Raw genomic sequence first — 18,361 nt, forward strand, 5'->3', positions numbered from 1 at the left:
TGTATTTTATGTACTGCAATGTTTGTGGTAAAGTTAAAGTAAAAAGACATGTATGAAGGACAGAATATTTAGGCGTTTGTTTGAATACATTATATGAACAAATGTCCATTAAATTGTAAGCTTCCACCAGCCAAGTCCTCCCTAGCCACTGTTTGCACCCACTCCTCTACCTTGTATGTACTTTTGCCCAGGGCTGCATTGTGCTGCCCTACAAACAAATATTTAATACTACGGTGACTGGATGGACCTCCTTTGCCACCCTGTCTGTTGTGTTGCTGGGGACCGGCTGAGCTTGCCTTGCCATCATCCCCTTTTATTTATCCCAATTGCTAACCGCAGTAGGAGGGGCTTAAGCTGCTGCCACCACTGGACTCCTTTGCGGCATCCAGAACCGGGTCCTTCTGGGTAACTCTCGCTGCTAGTGGTACACTACTGGTAACACCTGGGCTGGTACCCCTCATAAATCACATTCAATAATTACCATTAGTATATAATTTAATCTTGCATCTAACACGGTTTAACTTTCACACCAACCTGATTTCCTCAAATGTGCTGTCTATATTGTTAGGAGGCTTCGTGTCTCTGTAACAAGACATGCACACAGGTAACGACCCGCTGCCGGGTCCTCAGGCCAAAGCAGGTGTTTGTCATTTCACATGAAAAGACTTACTTAGCATTTCCTGCTATCAGATTTCCTCTAACAAATGGCTTCAGCATCAGAATTCAGTACATTTCCAATACACAAACATAACACAGTATCATAATCTGTACATTTGCAGTGATATAAATTAGTGCACTGCGCTAATAATTTAAATATATTTATAGAAAAAGTTATTTATAAGTGATCCAGCAACAACTACTTATAATCATATTACCAATATTATTTTTGTCACTTTCTGGCATGGATGAGGTATGTCCTAACATGGGCACCATAGTGAACAATATTATTACTTTTGATGACAAGTGATCACAGAGTTTGTCAAACATTAGGATTTATTCTACAGGTGTTTATTTTGTACATGTATTCACACCAGAGGTTGATTGTAAAAAAAAAAATCAATTTGGGGGATTGTGCCACTGCTGCGCATTCAGTCAGGATCTGACACTGGGATCTGACACTGGGACCAATCAGAGGCTGACAAGCAGTTTTCTATTGATCTGCAGGATAACATCCCACTGTGGCAGACATATGGTGGTTAACACACTATGGGGCATATTCAATTGTTGAATTTCCCCGCGGCATTAAAACTATTACCGTTATTACGGTAATAGTAAGCTGGATTTCAGCTCGTAATAACAGTATTTACGCGCACTATTACCGTAATAGCGCGAGATTTTCGGCGTTTCCGACAACAATTGAATATGCCCCTATGAGTGGGCAGTGACTCCGGAGTGCAGTAGGCCCAGGAAACACTGCTTCAGTGTGCAGTTCATAGAACCCAGCAATGGCCCATCGGGGTATGTCTTGTGCCACAATAGGACAATCTACCCCTGATGCACCCCCCACTCTTGGATTATAATATCATAATGCCAAGCCATTGGCTGCAATTCCAGAGGTTTGATTGCCTGCTGTCATATAAATAATGAGAACATTTTCTACTGTAGCCCAGTGGTTAAGATGTATATCCTGCACAATAAAATATTAAAACCAGGAGTCTGCGAGACTCTGCGTCATTGGATAGCCAATCGTGAGCAGCCAGCGTGGGAGAACACGTTTGATTCTCTAGCCCGTGAAGGACAATTTCTTTAAACAGAGCAGTGGCATGGGCACTGCCAATATTACAGGTGGCAATTTTGTGTTTGTGAAGTGCTTTATTACATTGTATTACAGTGTTTGTTATGACATTACTTGGAGTGTGCCAGGAATGGTGTTTCTACGCCAAAGTGCCACGTGCAGTGCAAAACGTGTCCCATTGAGAGGATAGGAGGAGACGCCAGCTGTGCACTGGTGCAGAATTAAAGCCCTTGTAGGCAATGGGAATATCCTTTGAAAGGAATAGCCATAAAATGTGCCCTGTTTTATCTGATTTCTATAACCTCTCTCTGCAAAATGAATGCTCCACTCCACCTACTCTTTAGTACACTAGGAATACATAAACATTAATGCAAATGGTGTACAAACGTATGCACCCTAGCAGAAATCTGGGCACACTTGAGCAAACTGAGGCACATAGTGGGTCCAAATTGCTCATTTTTGTACTTCATACACGACCTCCTCAAACACTTGCTTTTATTGTCTAACCAGACCAATAAAACCACATTGCTCCTTGTTGAATTTGGATGTTTGTTTACCCGATTTACGTGCATTTTTTTTTTACATTCAGGCCCTTAATGTTTTTTTTTCTGACTAGATTTTGTTTCCACCTACACTCTGACCTGTCTCCATCTACCAGCTCATACCTGACATTTTTTCCTGGAAAATAATTGTGACAAGAATTGTGTATGTTTCAGACAAAGTGTACAATAGGGGCATTCTATAGAATACATCAGGGGTTGGCAAAACCTGGCACACGTGCCAGACCTGGTACGCGGCGCCTTGTTGTCTGGCACGCGGTGCCCTGTTGTCTAGAACGCCGGGCCGGCTGTCACTGCAGGATATCGCCGAAACTGAACTGCTGCGCATGTGCTACAGTTCCTCCCGGGCACCATTGTAGAATGGAGCTGCCTAATGAGGCATTATATTAATTGAGGGCAATTATGTATGCAATAATATTAATTTGAGGAGTCTTTGTGAGGCATAATGTGAATTGGGGGCATTACTGTGGCATAATATGATTTGGGGGCATTATTGTTGCAAAATATGAATTGAGGGTACTATTATGTGGTATAATATGAATTGGGGGCATTGCTGTGGCATAATATGATTTGGGGGCACTTATTCTATTATAATGTGAATTGGGGGCATTTATGTGTGGCATAAAATAAACTGGGGGCATTACTGTGGCATAATATGAATTGAGGGTACTACTATGTGGTATAATATGAATTGGGGTCACTATCCTGTGGCATAATATGAATTGAGGGTACTACTATTATTATTATTACCATTTATTTATATAGCGTCACTAATTTCGCAGCGCTGCAAAGAGAACTCATTCACATCAGTCCCTGCCCCATTGGAGCTTACAGTCTAAATCCCCTAACACACACACACACACACACACACACACACACACACACACACAAAGAGACAGACGGACAGACTGAGACAGACAGACACACAGACTAGGGTCAATTAGTTAGCTTACTATGTGGCATAATGTGAATTGTGGGCACAACTATGAGGCACAGTAGCAGCAGCCAGCAGCTTCTCCTTCATGTCAGTGGCCGGCGCTCTGAGTGGGGGCTCCATGGAAGCAATGAAAACACTGGAAGAGTGTGACATTATGTCACTCATCCAGCGTTTTAGGCGCCTCCTAACCATCAGCGCCCTAGGCAACTGCCTAGGTTTGCCTAATGATACTGCTGGCCCTTGTATTACAAGTATGCATTACAGAAAGTGTGGGTCCATTCACCTACATTATTTTTTACACTATCAGCGACAAAGTGTTTTCAATATGAGTTAACTCCTGTGTGTGCATACCCTGGCCCTTTCACTAGTTTATTAAAAAATATAACACATATTGACAGATATATACTGAAACATATTATAAAGCATCTGCTGAACCCCTTTAGTATCTATTTTTGGGCTTCTATTGATAATGTCTCCATAATTGCTTAGATATACATCATATGCTGGCTGTGACAATGGCAGTGATTGTAAGGAACATACCAGTGACAATAATACTATCAGTGTCAGTGAACTTGTGATCTGGTATCAAAGGGATTCTACAGATGACATCAGAGGTCAGCATTTATTAAAAAAGAAAAAAGAAAAAAGAGGGGTCTTTATGACAACGTTGGAGCCAAGAATTCATTGTTATCCTCAAAGTCAATCCCTGCTGCACGTTTATATATCAGATATGTGACCCTATGACTGTATGATGACATACTCAGAAGAGCACAATCAGCATTATAATGCACTGATGGAGCAGTCACTGAGAGGTGCATCACAGCCCTGTTGTTTGTATACACAGCGCTGACTCCCAGTCACTGACTGTCAGTGACTCTTCTTTGTTCCCAGGAGCCCGCCCACTGGCCGTACCTCCCTCCCATTGGCTGTGGGCGGTGTCAGTCACTGTGGGACATGCTTAGCTCTGTCCTAGCGCTGCGGTGTTGGGGCTGCAGCTGCTGCTGTGCTGCTCTCCGCTCCGGCATTCCTGCTGCCATTGTTACCCTCTCCTCCTCCTCCTGCTGCAGAGACCGGGATCCTGAGCAGCAGCCATGCAGAAATACTGCAAAGGTAAGAGCAGGCTACCCAGCCCAAACCTCCCTGATCCCCAGGCTGTGTACCCACCCAAACCTCCCTGATCCCAGGCTGTGTGTACCCAGCCAGACCTCCCTGATCCCAGGCTGTGTACCTAGCCAGACCCCCGGCTCCCCTGTAGTGTCATTACCTACTCTGTGTGCTGCATAGGCTTCCTGGTCATCAGACTGCTGTGTGCCAGGTCATTGGGATTCTGCACATCCCTTACTCTTACATGTATGGTGTGCATACAGATAGAGGTATTGGCCAGCTGACTTAGTGTGAGTGCATGTGACAGGCACCAGCTGCTGCAGAACAGCTTGCTGCATCTGGTCTTGAAAGGGGGTCATTTAATAAATACAATGATTGACAATTATAGGGTTTGATGAGTTGTGCAGTATATCTATATATCCTATTGTGCAATATATATGTATAGAGAAACATACTTATATCTCTATTTTAGGAGATATATATAGGGAGACAGGCCTATACAGTAATATATATATATATATATATATATATATATATATATATATATAGTGACAGATGTGTCGTGGTGGATCTTGGCTGATGCTAATTATCCCCCTCCTTCTTCCTTTAACGCCCACCAACCACCCTGGCCATGACTCTCTTTGGCACTTACATAGAGAAGAGAAATGCTTTCCAGGGGCTGTGAGTGTGGGTCTGTTGCTCCTCACATACTGTCTGTAACCCTCTTATTTCCTGCAAGCACTGAGCCTGCTGCTAGCACCTCCTCTGATTGGTGGACTAAGGGCTTAGCTCAGCAAGACGTATTTCAATTTCTCCCTTTGGGAATTTTGTCCTCCTTTCAAACCCAAAAAAAAAAAAAAAAGCAACTGAATGAATTCACTGAGACCTGCCAAGCCGTGGCCTGCAGATGTTTTTTGGCAGCCAACTAGTTAAAGTGATATGTGGTTATAATGTTCTCATTGTAATATCATTACCAGCCTTTACATTTACCTCTCATTTAATTTGTTCCATTATATGTGAGCTTCTTGCCAGTGTATTGCTGTGTGTAGGGAATCTCATTGCAGTTTAATGAAGTGCTCTATGTTGCTGGAGCTGTGTCCTTGTGATTGAATAATTGCCCTGGTTTTCTGATCGTGAATGTTACATTCTCAGCTAAGCACTTTGCCGCAAGACAGTTAAGTGTTCCTGGCAGCCATGATGTGATGGCATAAAATATAGCAACTTTTATGAGCTGTTAGATGACAAGAGGTAGTTTGGCATAAGTGTAGAATCAGCATATTGCCTTGTAAACTCGTTTTGGATGTATCACAATCTAGTATTTGTAGCTTTGATATCTTAGGACACAAAATATTAGACTAATCATTAGCATCAGCTATGTATATAGCGCTACTAATTGCACAGCGCTGTACAGAGAACTCACTCACATCAGTCCCTGCCCCATTGGAGCTTACAGTCTAAATTCCCTAAAACACACACACACACACACACACACACACACACACACACACACACACACACACACACACACACACACACACACACACTAGGGTCAATTTGACAGCAGCCAATTAACCTACTAGTATGTTTTTGGGGTGTGGGAGGAAACCGGAGCACCTGGAGGAAACCCACGCAAACACGGGGAGAACATGCAAACTCCACACAGATAAGGCCATGGTCGGCAATCAAACTCATGACCCCAATGCTGTGAGGCAGAAGTGCTAACCACTAAGCCACTGTACTGCTCTTTTAGCGAGAATAATTAATTCATAGGCTACACCATAAGGTAATTTAGGATATGTCAGTATTCACACACAAACATATGTTACCCCTTGGTGGGGGGAAGGGGGTCTGTGAGGAGCTGTAATTGTGGTGTAGGACAATAATGATCAGTGCTGTCAAAAAGGGAGATAGATAAATAAAACCTATTTGGTGAGTCAGGGAATGTTGTATGCATTGGTTCATTTATGCTATTTTGTTGCTTATTGTTAAACTGCATTTATATGATGCAACACTATCTGCATATTTATATAAACATCATGACAATTTAATTTGCATGCAAACAGACAGAATTAAATACCAGGTAGGGACTGATGACTGAGATATATATTTACCATAACAGTCTCTTTTAAATCCTGTTACAATTAGCACAACTTAAATGACTGATTGGCTTGCAAGGCTTGATTAAAATGCTACCTAGCTTTGGTTTAGGCAACTTCGGACGACTGTTGAGAGACTACAAGTCCCAGCATATCCTGCTACTAACAACTGGACTCATTATAGCACCCAATATTAGCAGCAAGTTTCTGTCTCAATATAATGTATTTTGAAAATTAATACTTGCACTAAAATATGTGATGGGAGCAGATATGAATACACATGAAAAGAAATGTATCAAAGTCCTCTTAATGAACTCCTGAGCATTAGAGTATCTAGTTTCTGTAATTCGATGATACAGGGCTAGTTTGTGCACACTGATCCCAGGAAAGGGGTTTAACCTTCACCCCAGAGGAGAAATCACCTGCCTGCAGGCAAGGCTGGGACTGAGGAACAATAGGGAGAGTTATTGCTGCTGTCTGCAGGGCACGATAAACATCTTAATCCAAAAATGTGTGCCACTGGAACACAGGATCCTGCCTGCCGCGGTTTGCTTTTAGAATGATAAATATTTCAGGGAATGTGTGATAGTGTTTGATCTCTGCAAAGCCTGACATTACATGATAAGGGAGTTATAAGTACGTTACACATTTCAACTTTTTTTTCTGACTTTGATTGTGACTGACTTTCTGCGGAACCTTGTTATTTCCAATATCCCAGATTCAACTTTCAACATGTTTTTAGTCCACTTCTACGTTTCCCATTGTGCAGCTCCTTGGCTCAATTAACTGATTAATTAAGGTTAGGTACCATACCTCCTTGGGCTCTTGGCCCCAGTGGGGGCCAGATTCTGGATCCCCCTTGTCTGTGTTATCTTCTCCCTTCTTTACCTGCAGAACAGTGGGACATGAGCGCTGCATGCTTCAACATGCAGAGCAACATATTAGAACACTTTAAAGATCACATTTAATGGTACTGACTTCAATCCATGGGGGGACCCCTGGATCTAGTTTGTGCATTTTGGGTCCAATCGGTGTTTTGAAGTTGGTACCATAATAAGTATGTGCCTGAATTAGAGTGGGAAGCAACAGTGCCCAATTTGCATATGAGCAAAGACGCGTCTGCTCACTCACAACTGTATTTTTGACTTGCACATGTCTTAAGATATGTGCAACCTTAAACCTAGTCAGTGGCGGAACTACCATTGGTGCGGCCGGTGCAGTGCATCGGGGCCCATGGAGATAATGAGGCCCGTTACATAGCAGATGCAGAGGGTCAGGGCCCCGGTTCCCTCCTCCCTGTACCGGGGCCCACAGCTCGCTAGTTCTGTTTCTGCGCCTAGTATATAGTTGCATCCAGAGCAGAGATGCACGATCGTCATCAACTATTCCAAATTCTGCACCTAATTTACTTAACTTACGTCTGTACGCTCTGATGTAACTCCCCTGATCTCCGAATGCAGCAAGAGGTACGAGCAACTCTAAATATAAATGCAAGTTGCATGCGTAGTGTGTGAACGCATCGTTACGTTGTGCAGATACATTAATGCGCAACTCTACATAGGACCGTATGCGTTTTTCTGCAAGGGATTCACTGCTCACTATACCTTTGCTCATTGAATCTAGGATCACCTTCTGGTGAACTCAGTTCAGTGCGACAGACCACGGACTGCTCTACAATCTTCCCTGAATCTTACCCTAAAATTAGTGGGGAAAGCAGAAACAGCCTATTATTATTTTCCTGGGAAAAGGAGTCACGTTGGCAGCTTTGTCTATGTATCAAAGGAACCAAGAATGTGATCGAAATCCTCTGAGACAGAGCTACCTACTGTGTTTGGGGATGGTCTGTGCAGAGGGCTGTGGACATGGCGCGTCCTATATAAACCTAAAGACAAGTGGAATTATTATTTGACAAGCAGCTATGATGAATCATAATCCGCAGAGAGGGAAAGAAAATGATCAGTATGTGTTTGTGAAACTAGTACATGGTTGGTGTTGGGGGGATTGGCCACCTAAAGGCCGTGTTGGCGGGATGGAGGAGGGTGCGTCAGACATGGCGAAACTGTCCTCACTCCTGCCAGACGGTTACTTCATCGGGCACTTTAATGCCCGCCATCAGCAGATGTGCATTCCCAGCCCCACTGTGCTGGTTACTGCATACCAGGCATTGAGGTGCCCAACAAAGCTCTTGAACGCTACACTACAGGTGGGGATGGGTTTTAACGTCTTAATTTCCTCCCAAAATTTAGATTTCAGTTCGGATGGAATTTTATTTAAGGCCTCATATACACACAAGCAATTAGAGGCATCTATGCTACATTTTGACATAGGACACCCCAAAAGCACACTAGTGTTATGAGGCCACTGGTTATAGGTGGGAGAGCACCCACATTCCTCAGTTTCACAAATATCATTATATGTGGAGTGCAGTTACCTAATTTGTATGTATTTTATTTCTTTATTTTACAAAACATAGTAGCTTTGGCTGGGCTGGGCCTTCTTTAGTACCTTGGCCAACAATTGTTGTTTTTGCCTAGTGCTATATATTTGTTACTGTAGGTTCTGTAAGTAGAATGCTGTGCTTGTTTTGTTTTTGTTTCTTCTATTGAAGCCCGCTGCAAATCACACAGTGCAGTCTGTGAGTGTGCTGGGGGCTTGGGACGTTGGACCCTTCCCTCAGGAGCCAGAAGGCCCTAGATAGGGGAATAAAAGAGATCTTCTGGCACTCCGCTGAAGCTAGAGGGGGCCCCTTTACATGCTCAACCTCAAGAGTCAAAAGACCTCCTAGGATGCAAGGGATTTCAGGACCACCTCCGCCGCAAGGCTCGGACGGTCCCCTTTACCCCAAGGTTGGCTGAAGCTTCCTGTGGTGGACTGGTTCTTCATGCCCCCCCCAGAAGTAGGGAGCCTCAGATAACTTGGGGAGAGGGTCTCACGGGGGATTTATAATGTAGGAGTTTGTCATGGAGCACTGTTTTTTTTATTTAGTTTTTTTGTGTTTGTTATTAGAGAGTTTGCTGCTGTGCTTGTGACTCCCTCAATTTGAGTAAACGCTCCATGCTCCATGATCTCTCTTGTCACGTTCTGACACGACACAAATCTCATTAATAGGAAGGCAGAACGACACTAATATTGTTACATCCTACAAAGACGGTCATTAGTCGTCTTTCAGAGACGACACAAAAGGCGGACGGATCTGGTATCCTAAGTCCCTATCACCAAAGGGAACGTTCCTTCTCTTGTCATTCATCCTGACACTTAAGTCCCAAATCCTCTTTGACACACACACTCTGTGACACGTGGATCGTCTCTGCAAATTATACTTTCCTGTTCCAAAAGAAGCCCATATTAAGCTAGACTAGATTGTGTAGCCTACAACTTGAAGTAATTATAAAATACATTTATTGTGAAAACATCTGCTGACATTTGAGAATCTCTGGTTTTATTTCCATCTCTCTCCAATTCTACATGTCCAAAAGAGGCAAAACAAGCCACAAAATTTCCCTTCAAGATACAATGCACACTTTGGGCCTGATTCATTAAGGATCTTAACTTGAGAATCTTCTTATTTCAGTCTCCTGGACAAAACCATGTTGCAATGCAAGGGGTGCAAATTAGTATTCTGTTTTGCACATAAGTTAAATACTGTCTGTTTTTTCATGTAGCACACAAATATCAACTTTAAATTTCAGTGTACAAATAAGTTATCAAGTATTTGTGTGTACTACATGAAAAAACAGTCAGTATTTAACTTATGTGCAAAACAGAATACTAATTTGCACCCCTTGCATTGTAACATGGTTTTGTCCAGGAGACTTAAATAAGAAGATCCATAATTTAAGATCCTTAACGAATCAGGCCCTTTGTCCTTATGTATATATAGACTATAGGGGGGATGTGTTTTTTTTATTTGTATTTATATATTACTATTTGTATCCTCATGTATACCTTCTCTAAGCAGTGTCCTTAATTGTGTAGCATATGATAGTACTTATTATTGTCAGCAATACTATTAATAATACATGGCATGACGTATCTAGCTGGCCCCTGACAAGCTTCTTAAATGTAAGTGGTAGTTACTGACTTTATGAAGATGTTATTTTTAATTTTACAACACATAGCTGTTGTGACTGGGCTGTGATATGGTGCACTTTCCACAGTAGGTGTATACTGATCGGTAGGGCCTGATTATCCAGTATGCTGACTAAGTTGCAGCCTAGTTCGCAAGGGATTTTGACGGGGGGGGGGGGGGTGCAAAATTGTGATAGGGAGAGATATAAACTGAAATTCATTTTAAGATATAAGGTAATAGTTGTTCTCCAAAGTAAAACTAAAACATGAAAAAAATATATAGTCATCATCATCATCATCAACATTTATTTATATAGTGTCAGCAAATGCCGTAGCGCTTTACAATTTGGGAACAAACATTAATAAAACAATACTGGGTAATACAGACAGACAGAGAGGTAAGAGAACCCTGCTCACAAGCTTACAATCTATGGATAATGTTTTAATCTTGAAATATTGTCATTGTAAAGGCTGAAGACAATGGGGCATATTCAGTTAGGATTCCGGTACGCGGGAACGCGCTGGAACGGCCGCGAAGTCAATTCACGGTACTGCAATAACGTGAAGTTATTGTGGTAACGTATTACCGGCAATACTGCGCAGGACCGGAAACCTAATTGAATACCCCCCAATGAGTCCTCCTTGGGCGGGCGCTTGAGGATATGTGATTAAAAGAAACAAGGATGGTGACAGGCACAGACATGACAGCCCCCGCCATGTTCACCCTCAGTAGCGCTCGTTCAGACCTCCGGTTTGCTCTGCAGTTCTGATTTTACTGAAATCTACATAAGTGACAAAGATTGCGATGACCCTTTTAAAAAGCCAAGAGTTTCGAAAACACAAGAACATAAACAATGGGGTCGGGGAGAGAGAGGGAACCCGGATCTTGAATTAAAAACGAGTTCATTTTTACCTACCGCTTATTAGCCCGCCGAAGGGGTGCTACGAATGTATTAACCTAGGGCGGCCTGAACCCTTAATCAAGCCTCGCTGTTCATGTAAATCATTGTCATTCATCATCATATCTTCATATGTAATCTAAACTTTAAAGGAGATATCAATCCAGCATTTTATGTTGCAGATTAACAACACCCCCCGTCCCAGCTAGTGCTCACTCCGTGCAAGAGATTGAATGCATGCACTACTTAATGGAATGTGTGGATAAAGTGTTGGACAAGTTGTTTCAGCTGCCCAGTTCTCAGTATTCAGTTTGACAACACTCTGCAGGCGTGATTACTGTTTTAAATATTTTGTTTTACCTAGTATTGGCACAGCCCCTATATAGACTCGTCCCTCAGTGAATCATCATCATCATCATCATCAATTTATATAGCGCAACTAATTCCGCAGCGCTGTACAGAGAACTCACTCACATCAGTACCTGCCCTATTGGAGCTTACAGTCTAAATTCCCTGACATATACACACAGACACACAGAGAGAGACTAGGGTCAAATTGATAGCAACCAATTAACCTATCAGAATGTTTTTGGAGTGTGGGAGGAAACCGGAGCACCTGGAGGAAACCCACGCAAACACGGGGAGAACATACAAACTCCACATAGATAAGGCCATGGTCGGGAATCAAACTCATGACCCCAGTGCTGTGAGGCAGAAGTGCTAACCACTAAGCCACCGCTGCCCCCACTAGTTTCCTGTCTAGTCCACAAAACGACCACCCCAGTGGATCCCAAGCTTTCTCAGTTCAAAGCACCCTTAGGGTCTCCATAATTTTTTTAAAGCGCCCCTAAGCCAAAATAATTACCAAGTATTCCCCCATCTTGCTCACCACCAGCCCGGGCTACAACACCCTTGTGAGATCGCCGCGCGCAGTTTGGAAACTGCTGGACTACCCCAACTATGTGTAGCAGGGGGATATTCTAATAAAAGTGTATTTTGTGTTTATGAGACCAATGGCCATTGTATTAGTATGGGTACATTATGCTTATTTATACAAATTACTTAAGACATAAATATTCTATAATAAACAAGAATAGCAAACAACAAATCAGTGTAAACGATGCATGTGATGAACGGCTTTGTAATTGTTGCTCAGCAGAAACGTCCCAAAGATCGTTGACTCTCTAGGCTTGACTATGTGTGGTTTGTACATATGGGTAATGGCCCCTTATCATAAAGTTAGATTCAGTTTGTTCTAAAAATACAGAAAGGTCATAAGTACAACACGAGGAACCCATCAATAGTACAAGCACAGGGAATTTATAATGTAGGAGTTTGTCATGGAGCACTGTTTTTTATTTTTTTTTGTTTTATGTGTTTACTATTAGAGAGTTTATTCCAGAGCAATGACACAATGAGAAATTTGCCTATTAGTGGTAAAATGTATAGGCTATACAGCTGCAGTCCCACATAGACTTTTTTTTTTCTTTAAAGCGCATTGTTTTGTCCTCCTACAAATCATTATCTCCTTTTGAAAATCTCTCTGGAGGGTAGAGAAGTATGACTGCCAGTAACATTCACAGAATCTCAGCATTTCATGTGATTGCAGAGGAGGAAAAAAGGAGGAGAAGATTTTACAGTGCACAGAACAGATTGAGCTCTGAGGGGCGAAATAACGTGTCTCTGCTCACTATATTATGTGCTATGCGACTGTGGTTGCCATGGTAGTCACATAACACTGTGCAGACCCTTCAGAATTATATATCATTAATAGCAGCCTGAAGAAACAAATTAAGGAAAAATACATCAATGCCCCAACTGCATGTGTGTGAGGGGGAGGGGGGATGTTGAACGGAGGGCTTCTGACTTTAATCATGCACCTTTTCCCCTCTTGCAGTGGAGGCAGTCTACTTTGCTAGGAACTAGTGACATTATTGAGGCATGTGACAGACATAATCTGCCCATGTTTTATTAAATATCACCAGTACTATATGTACTGTATAGGTTTATTTTATATTGTGACAAAAAATGTACCGTGCAGCATTTATGACAAAGACTTCATTCAACTTCAAATTTAGACATTTTAATGTCATGGGAAATAATTCCCTGGTCCAAAGAGCTCACAGTCTAGTTGTTATTGTATAAAAAAGCATTGTCTAAGCTTTTATGATTAACAGAATTCAAACGTTCTTAAAATACTCCGGCCAAACCACACATTTAGTTTTGGGTGGAGTTATCTGCAAAGGCGTATTTAAACTTAAGGGCGTTGTCCGTTGGATCTTCCAGGCCCTCCCAATCAGTGGCTGTGATCAACAATTGACTGAATGGTGCAGAATCCCATTTGGAGGCATCGCGCACCTCAGACCGCGCTGTGCTTAGATTTCTGCCAAACTTCTTGTGTTTGTGGAGAATTTTCAGAGGATCAGAAATTTGCATTGGCCGACAGTAAGACTTGGGTGGAGCAAGGACGTTCTTTACTAAGTACATGCGTATATGTGTGCCTAGATTTTACATTTAATTTTTGAGGAGTAAAATTATTCAAATGAAAAGGAGTTGAGAGGGCACATTTTTCGAGGTGTACCTTAGTTTGTACAGCAATTTTGACACAAATGTTTGTACCAACTTTAAGCTGATGGACATTAGGTCCGTCATTGTACTTATAATCATACTTGCCGTCAGAATGTCCAGGAGACATAGAAACATAGAATTTAACGGCAGATAAGAACCACTTGGTTCATTTAGTCTGTTCATTTTTTAACCTATGGTAACCTCAAACCCTATTTGGTCCTTTTATTCTTTGTAAAGATATTCTTATGTCTATCCCAAGCATGTTAAAATTGTTCTACTGTATTACCCTTTACCGCCTCTGATGGAAGTAATTCCACTTATCCACTACCCTCTCTGTTCAGTAATGTTTCTTCATATTTCCTCTGAACCTACTTCCCTACAGTGTTAGTGCATGTCCTTGTGTTCTAGTACTTCTCTTCCTTTGTAGAATGTTTCCCTCCTGTACTTAGTTAAACCCTTGATATATGTGAAAGTTTCTATCATGTCCCCACGTTTCCTTCTCTGCTCCAAACTATACATATTAAGATCTTTTAGTCTTTCCAGGTAAGTTTTGTGCTGTAGGCCATGCACCATTATAGTATTTGCGTACTACATGTTAGTATTTAACTTATGTGCAAAACAGAAATCTAGTTTGCACCCCTTTCATTGTAACATGGTTTTGTCCAGGAGACTGAAATAAGATACTTCTTCATTTAAGATCCTTAATGAATCAGGCCCCTAGTTATTTATTTTGTACATTCTACAAAATGACATCTAGAATCTGATTGGTTGCTATAGGCAACATCCCCACTTTTTTCAAACCTGCAGTTTAGTAAATATACATCTAGGTCTCTAAACCTTTTACTAATCCACTACGTTGTTATGAAATCAAATGCCGATCAAAAGGATTGAGAGGAATATTCCAAACTAACGATGTTAACAATGGGATCCACTTTGCAATTCCATCTTAAACGGGAACTAAAGTAAGTAAAGCTGAACTCAGCTGCTCCGTGACTTTGGGAGAGGTATGTATATAGAGCTGGGCACAGCTGTGACGGCGGTAGTGCTCTCTGTCGGCTACAGGCCCCTCCGTTCACTCTTGATAATTTGCACACAGTCTCCGAAGTACAACAATATATTGTATTGCATCACAGTAGATTTCTGTTCCCAAGTGGAAAAAAAGATAAAGTACCGGATCCACTCCTTCAGATGTTGGTGTTTCTCCTCATGAAATCCACGATCTAAAATGCACATTGGTCCTAATGTCAGACAACCTTACGCGTTTCTTCATAAACAGGCCATTCTCTCCCTCATTCCTGCACACTACCTAGTGAAGTCAGCAGGATGTGGGGGCCACCTATGACGCGAATTACCGCAAATTGTGTCATTCGCCCCTGCAGCTAAATAACGCGGTCACTCCATTGCGTTGTGTGTGTGTGGTGCAGTCTCACCTCGTACTGAATGCTGGCACATTTCACGGGTCAGTACCACAGCATCTCTCCTCTCTTGCATGCAGGCAGCAGGAAGTTAAGCATATATTTCTTTTATTTACACAGTGCCCCACTGCTTGCAAGGAAAAAAAATAAATTTAGGACGCAGATCCCCTTTCAATCTGTATTCCCCAGTTTAGACTGTTTCCAGTTCTTAAGAAACCGCGGAGTACCTGTACGAAGTTGAGAAAAGACAGGTTTTGTTTTTTGTCTGATCGTCGTTCTCCTCACAGAAACTGCGCGTCAGCGGACCAAGATTGTTCTTACATTTTAATGAGAGGGAGGGTGGACCACCCAGCGCCTCACCATGTCCTGTTTTTAGATTGTATTCCTTGACGTGACATCTGTAGGACAATTTTAAAGTGCAGAGCTGGCATTCCCAGAAACTGGCATTGATATACAGAGGCCGCAACGCTGGAGAATGTCAAAAGATTCTGTCCAGTCTGCATTTCTGATAGGTGGACGCGGCTCTCACAGACCAGAAACCTGTATGGTTTACCAGGCAGCTGAGAGTCACTTCCTGTGGGACTCTTAGGTCTACAATGCTATTTGCATCCACTTTCTTTTTAAAGGATTACCTGTCCACATAAAAGTAAGGCATACCGCTGAGGTAAGCAGAGAGGTGCGGGTCCGGCTTACTTCTTTCTTCCCTGACCTGTGATTTTGGCCTTGGTAATTGAAGGTGCTTTAAAACCAGATACAGCTGCTCATTACTGGGTCGGCTGCTAAATAAGTAGCGAGGGGTTGAGATGTTCACTTTCTTGTGCCTGAAATGTATGTTTGTATATACACACAGGAATTCTTTCTTGTTCAAATACTCTTTTGGTGTGAAAATCCCCTCCTTGTTCTGTGTTCACACTTTTACTCAACCTTGTATTTTAAAATGTTTGTTCTGTGGTTGATGAAAACCTCGGTCATGCACTTTTAATCAAGTTACTTAACTAATAAAAAAATCACTTATATTCCAGCTTTAAGTAATGGAGATATGTACTTCATCATCACAAGGGCGCACGCAGGGGGGGTTTCTGGGTCTCCAGAAACCCCTCCCCTCCGCTAAAGAAGTGCCCCTACATAGCGGCACTGTACTATATAGCAGGCGTGGCCCTGTCAAAGAAATGTCCACGGACGCTTCTTTGACAGCTGTATAGTTCAGTGCTGCCGAAATGGAGCTATTGCGCATGCGCGGGTGCATGGTCAGCAGCTCTCTCGCTTTTTTTGGGGGGGGGGGGGTGTGCCCCCTGCATCATCACCATTTATTTATATAGCGCCACTAATTCCACAGCGCTGTACAGAGAACTCGCTCACATCAGTCCCTGCCCCATTGGGCTTACTTACAGTCTAATTTCCCTAACACGCACACACGCAGACAGACACACAGACTAGAGTCAATTTTTGATAGCAGCCAGTTAACCTACTAGTATGTTTTTGGAGTGTGGGAGGAAACCGGAGCACCTGAAGGAAACCCACGCAAACACAGGGAGAACATACAAACTCCTCACAGATAAGGCCATGGTCGGGAATTAAACTCATAACCCCAGTGCTGTAAGGCAGAAGTGCTAACCACTTAGGGGATCATTCAATTCTAAAAAAAATCTGCGCTAGGTGTCTCCGGAACGGCCGCGAGGCACCTCAAGCGCATTTTTTTTGACAGAAATATCCCTCATTTTTGCTCGGAACTCAGAGAGTTGACAGCAGAGATTAGCGGATATTTTTACTGTAAAGGCCAATTGAATCCCCCCCCCCCCCTTAGTGTTACTGTGGGGTGAGAAAGATCCCTTCCTGAGCTCAAGAATCAGATCAATCACCCCATAATGTCTTCTAGTAATTACAACATTTATTTATTTTGTAAGGGCATTCAATCCAATTTTAAATTCTGTTAGTGAATTTGCCATCACTCATTGATGTGGTAAGGATTACCACGGCTTGTCCACCCTTACCGTAAAGAACCCTTCTTATGCTGGTGGTGAAACCGTTCTTCTTGCATACAAAGCTGAGGACCTCTTGTCCATCTATGGACCTCGAGCAAAAAGTGCGGTGAAAAAATCTCTGTGTTGACCTCAGATATATTTCTCTGTAAGAAGCCTTTTATCCCCGTTTGAAAAGTGACTTCCTTATAAATATTAATCATATGTGTCAAGCATGACTGGTACTTGTGCAGACGGCATCATTTCCCAATTCATTGATGTTGAAGGAAAGAAAAAACCATAATGAAGAAATAGCCAAGGTTGACTTGTTTGGAAAAAAAAAAAAAAAAGAAGAAAATTTCTGACTGCAGAACGATGATTCAGTTCTTCAAAGAGTATCCAGCTAGTGACAACGTTTGATGCATCGTGTGTATTATGTATTGGTAGAAGGAGTGTCATCCCTTCTCTGCTTCCGCAGCATTCTATTTTGCTTTAATTTTACACTATTTACATATACATCATAAAACATTATAGTGGTATATGTTTAGGGGTACAGTCACATTTTTCCGCGCTGCAATCGTTGTGTTGTGCATTGAGGATTGCTTTGTTTAGATTGTTATTCTGTTAGTGTGTGCAGCACGGTAGCTATGTGGTTAGCACTTCTGCCTTACAGCACTGGGGTCATGAGTTCAATTCCAAACCATGGTCTTATCAGTGAGGAGTTTGTGTGTTATCCCTGTGTTTGTGTGGGTTTCCTCCGGGTGCTCCGGTTTCTTCCCACACTCCAAAAAAACATTTATTGCTTCTCTTGTTTCTTATAGGAATTTAAAGTTTGATTTAAAGTAACTGGATTGCCATACAGAGCATGGTAATGTAACATTCTGTGAGAGGGGCATGAATTCCTATTTTGTCATTCAGGAAGCGTCGTAGGAGGTTGTGTATGGTGGCCTGTAGAACTGTATAGCGTAATAGCGGCAAATCCAGGATGATTATCGCACAGGGGCATTTGCCCTGATGGGTG

The 18,361-nt window shown here is 42.3% G+C and overlaps 1 protein-coding gene across 3 annotated transcripts in view; it reads left to right on the plus strand.

The window, feature by feature from the left end:
• The first annotated feature begins 4,068 nt into the window (after positions 1-4,068).
• AFAP1 (actin filament associated protein 1) overlaps positions 4,069-18,361 on the plus strand; it is a 120,013-nt gene continuing 105,720 nt past the window's right edge. Inside the window, exon 1 of one of the 3 annotated variants that reach the window (XM_075194386.1) lies at positions 4,069-4,342. In XM_075194386.1, the coding sequence (XP_075050487.1) occupies positions 4,324-4,342 (19 nt within the window). In that variant the 5' untranslated portion in view covers positions 4,069-4,323. The remainder of the gene's footprint in view (positions 4,343-18,361) is intronic. The other 2 variants (XM_075194385.1, XM_075194387.1) reach the window with 2 other exon arrangements.

The sequence above is a fragment of the Mixophyes fleayi genome, chromosome 1 (genome assembly GCF_038048845.1).
Source record: "Mixophyes fleayi isolate aMixFle1 chromosome 1, aMixFle1.hap1, whole genome shotgun sequence".
NCBI classification, from domain to species: domain Eukaryota; kingdom Metazoa; phylum Chordata; class Amphibia; order Anura; family Limnodynastidae; genus Mixophyes; species Mixophyes fleayi.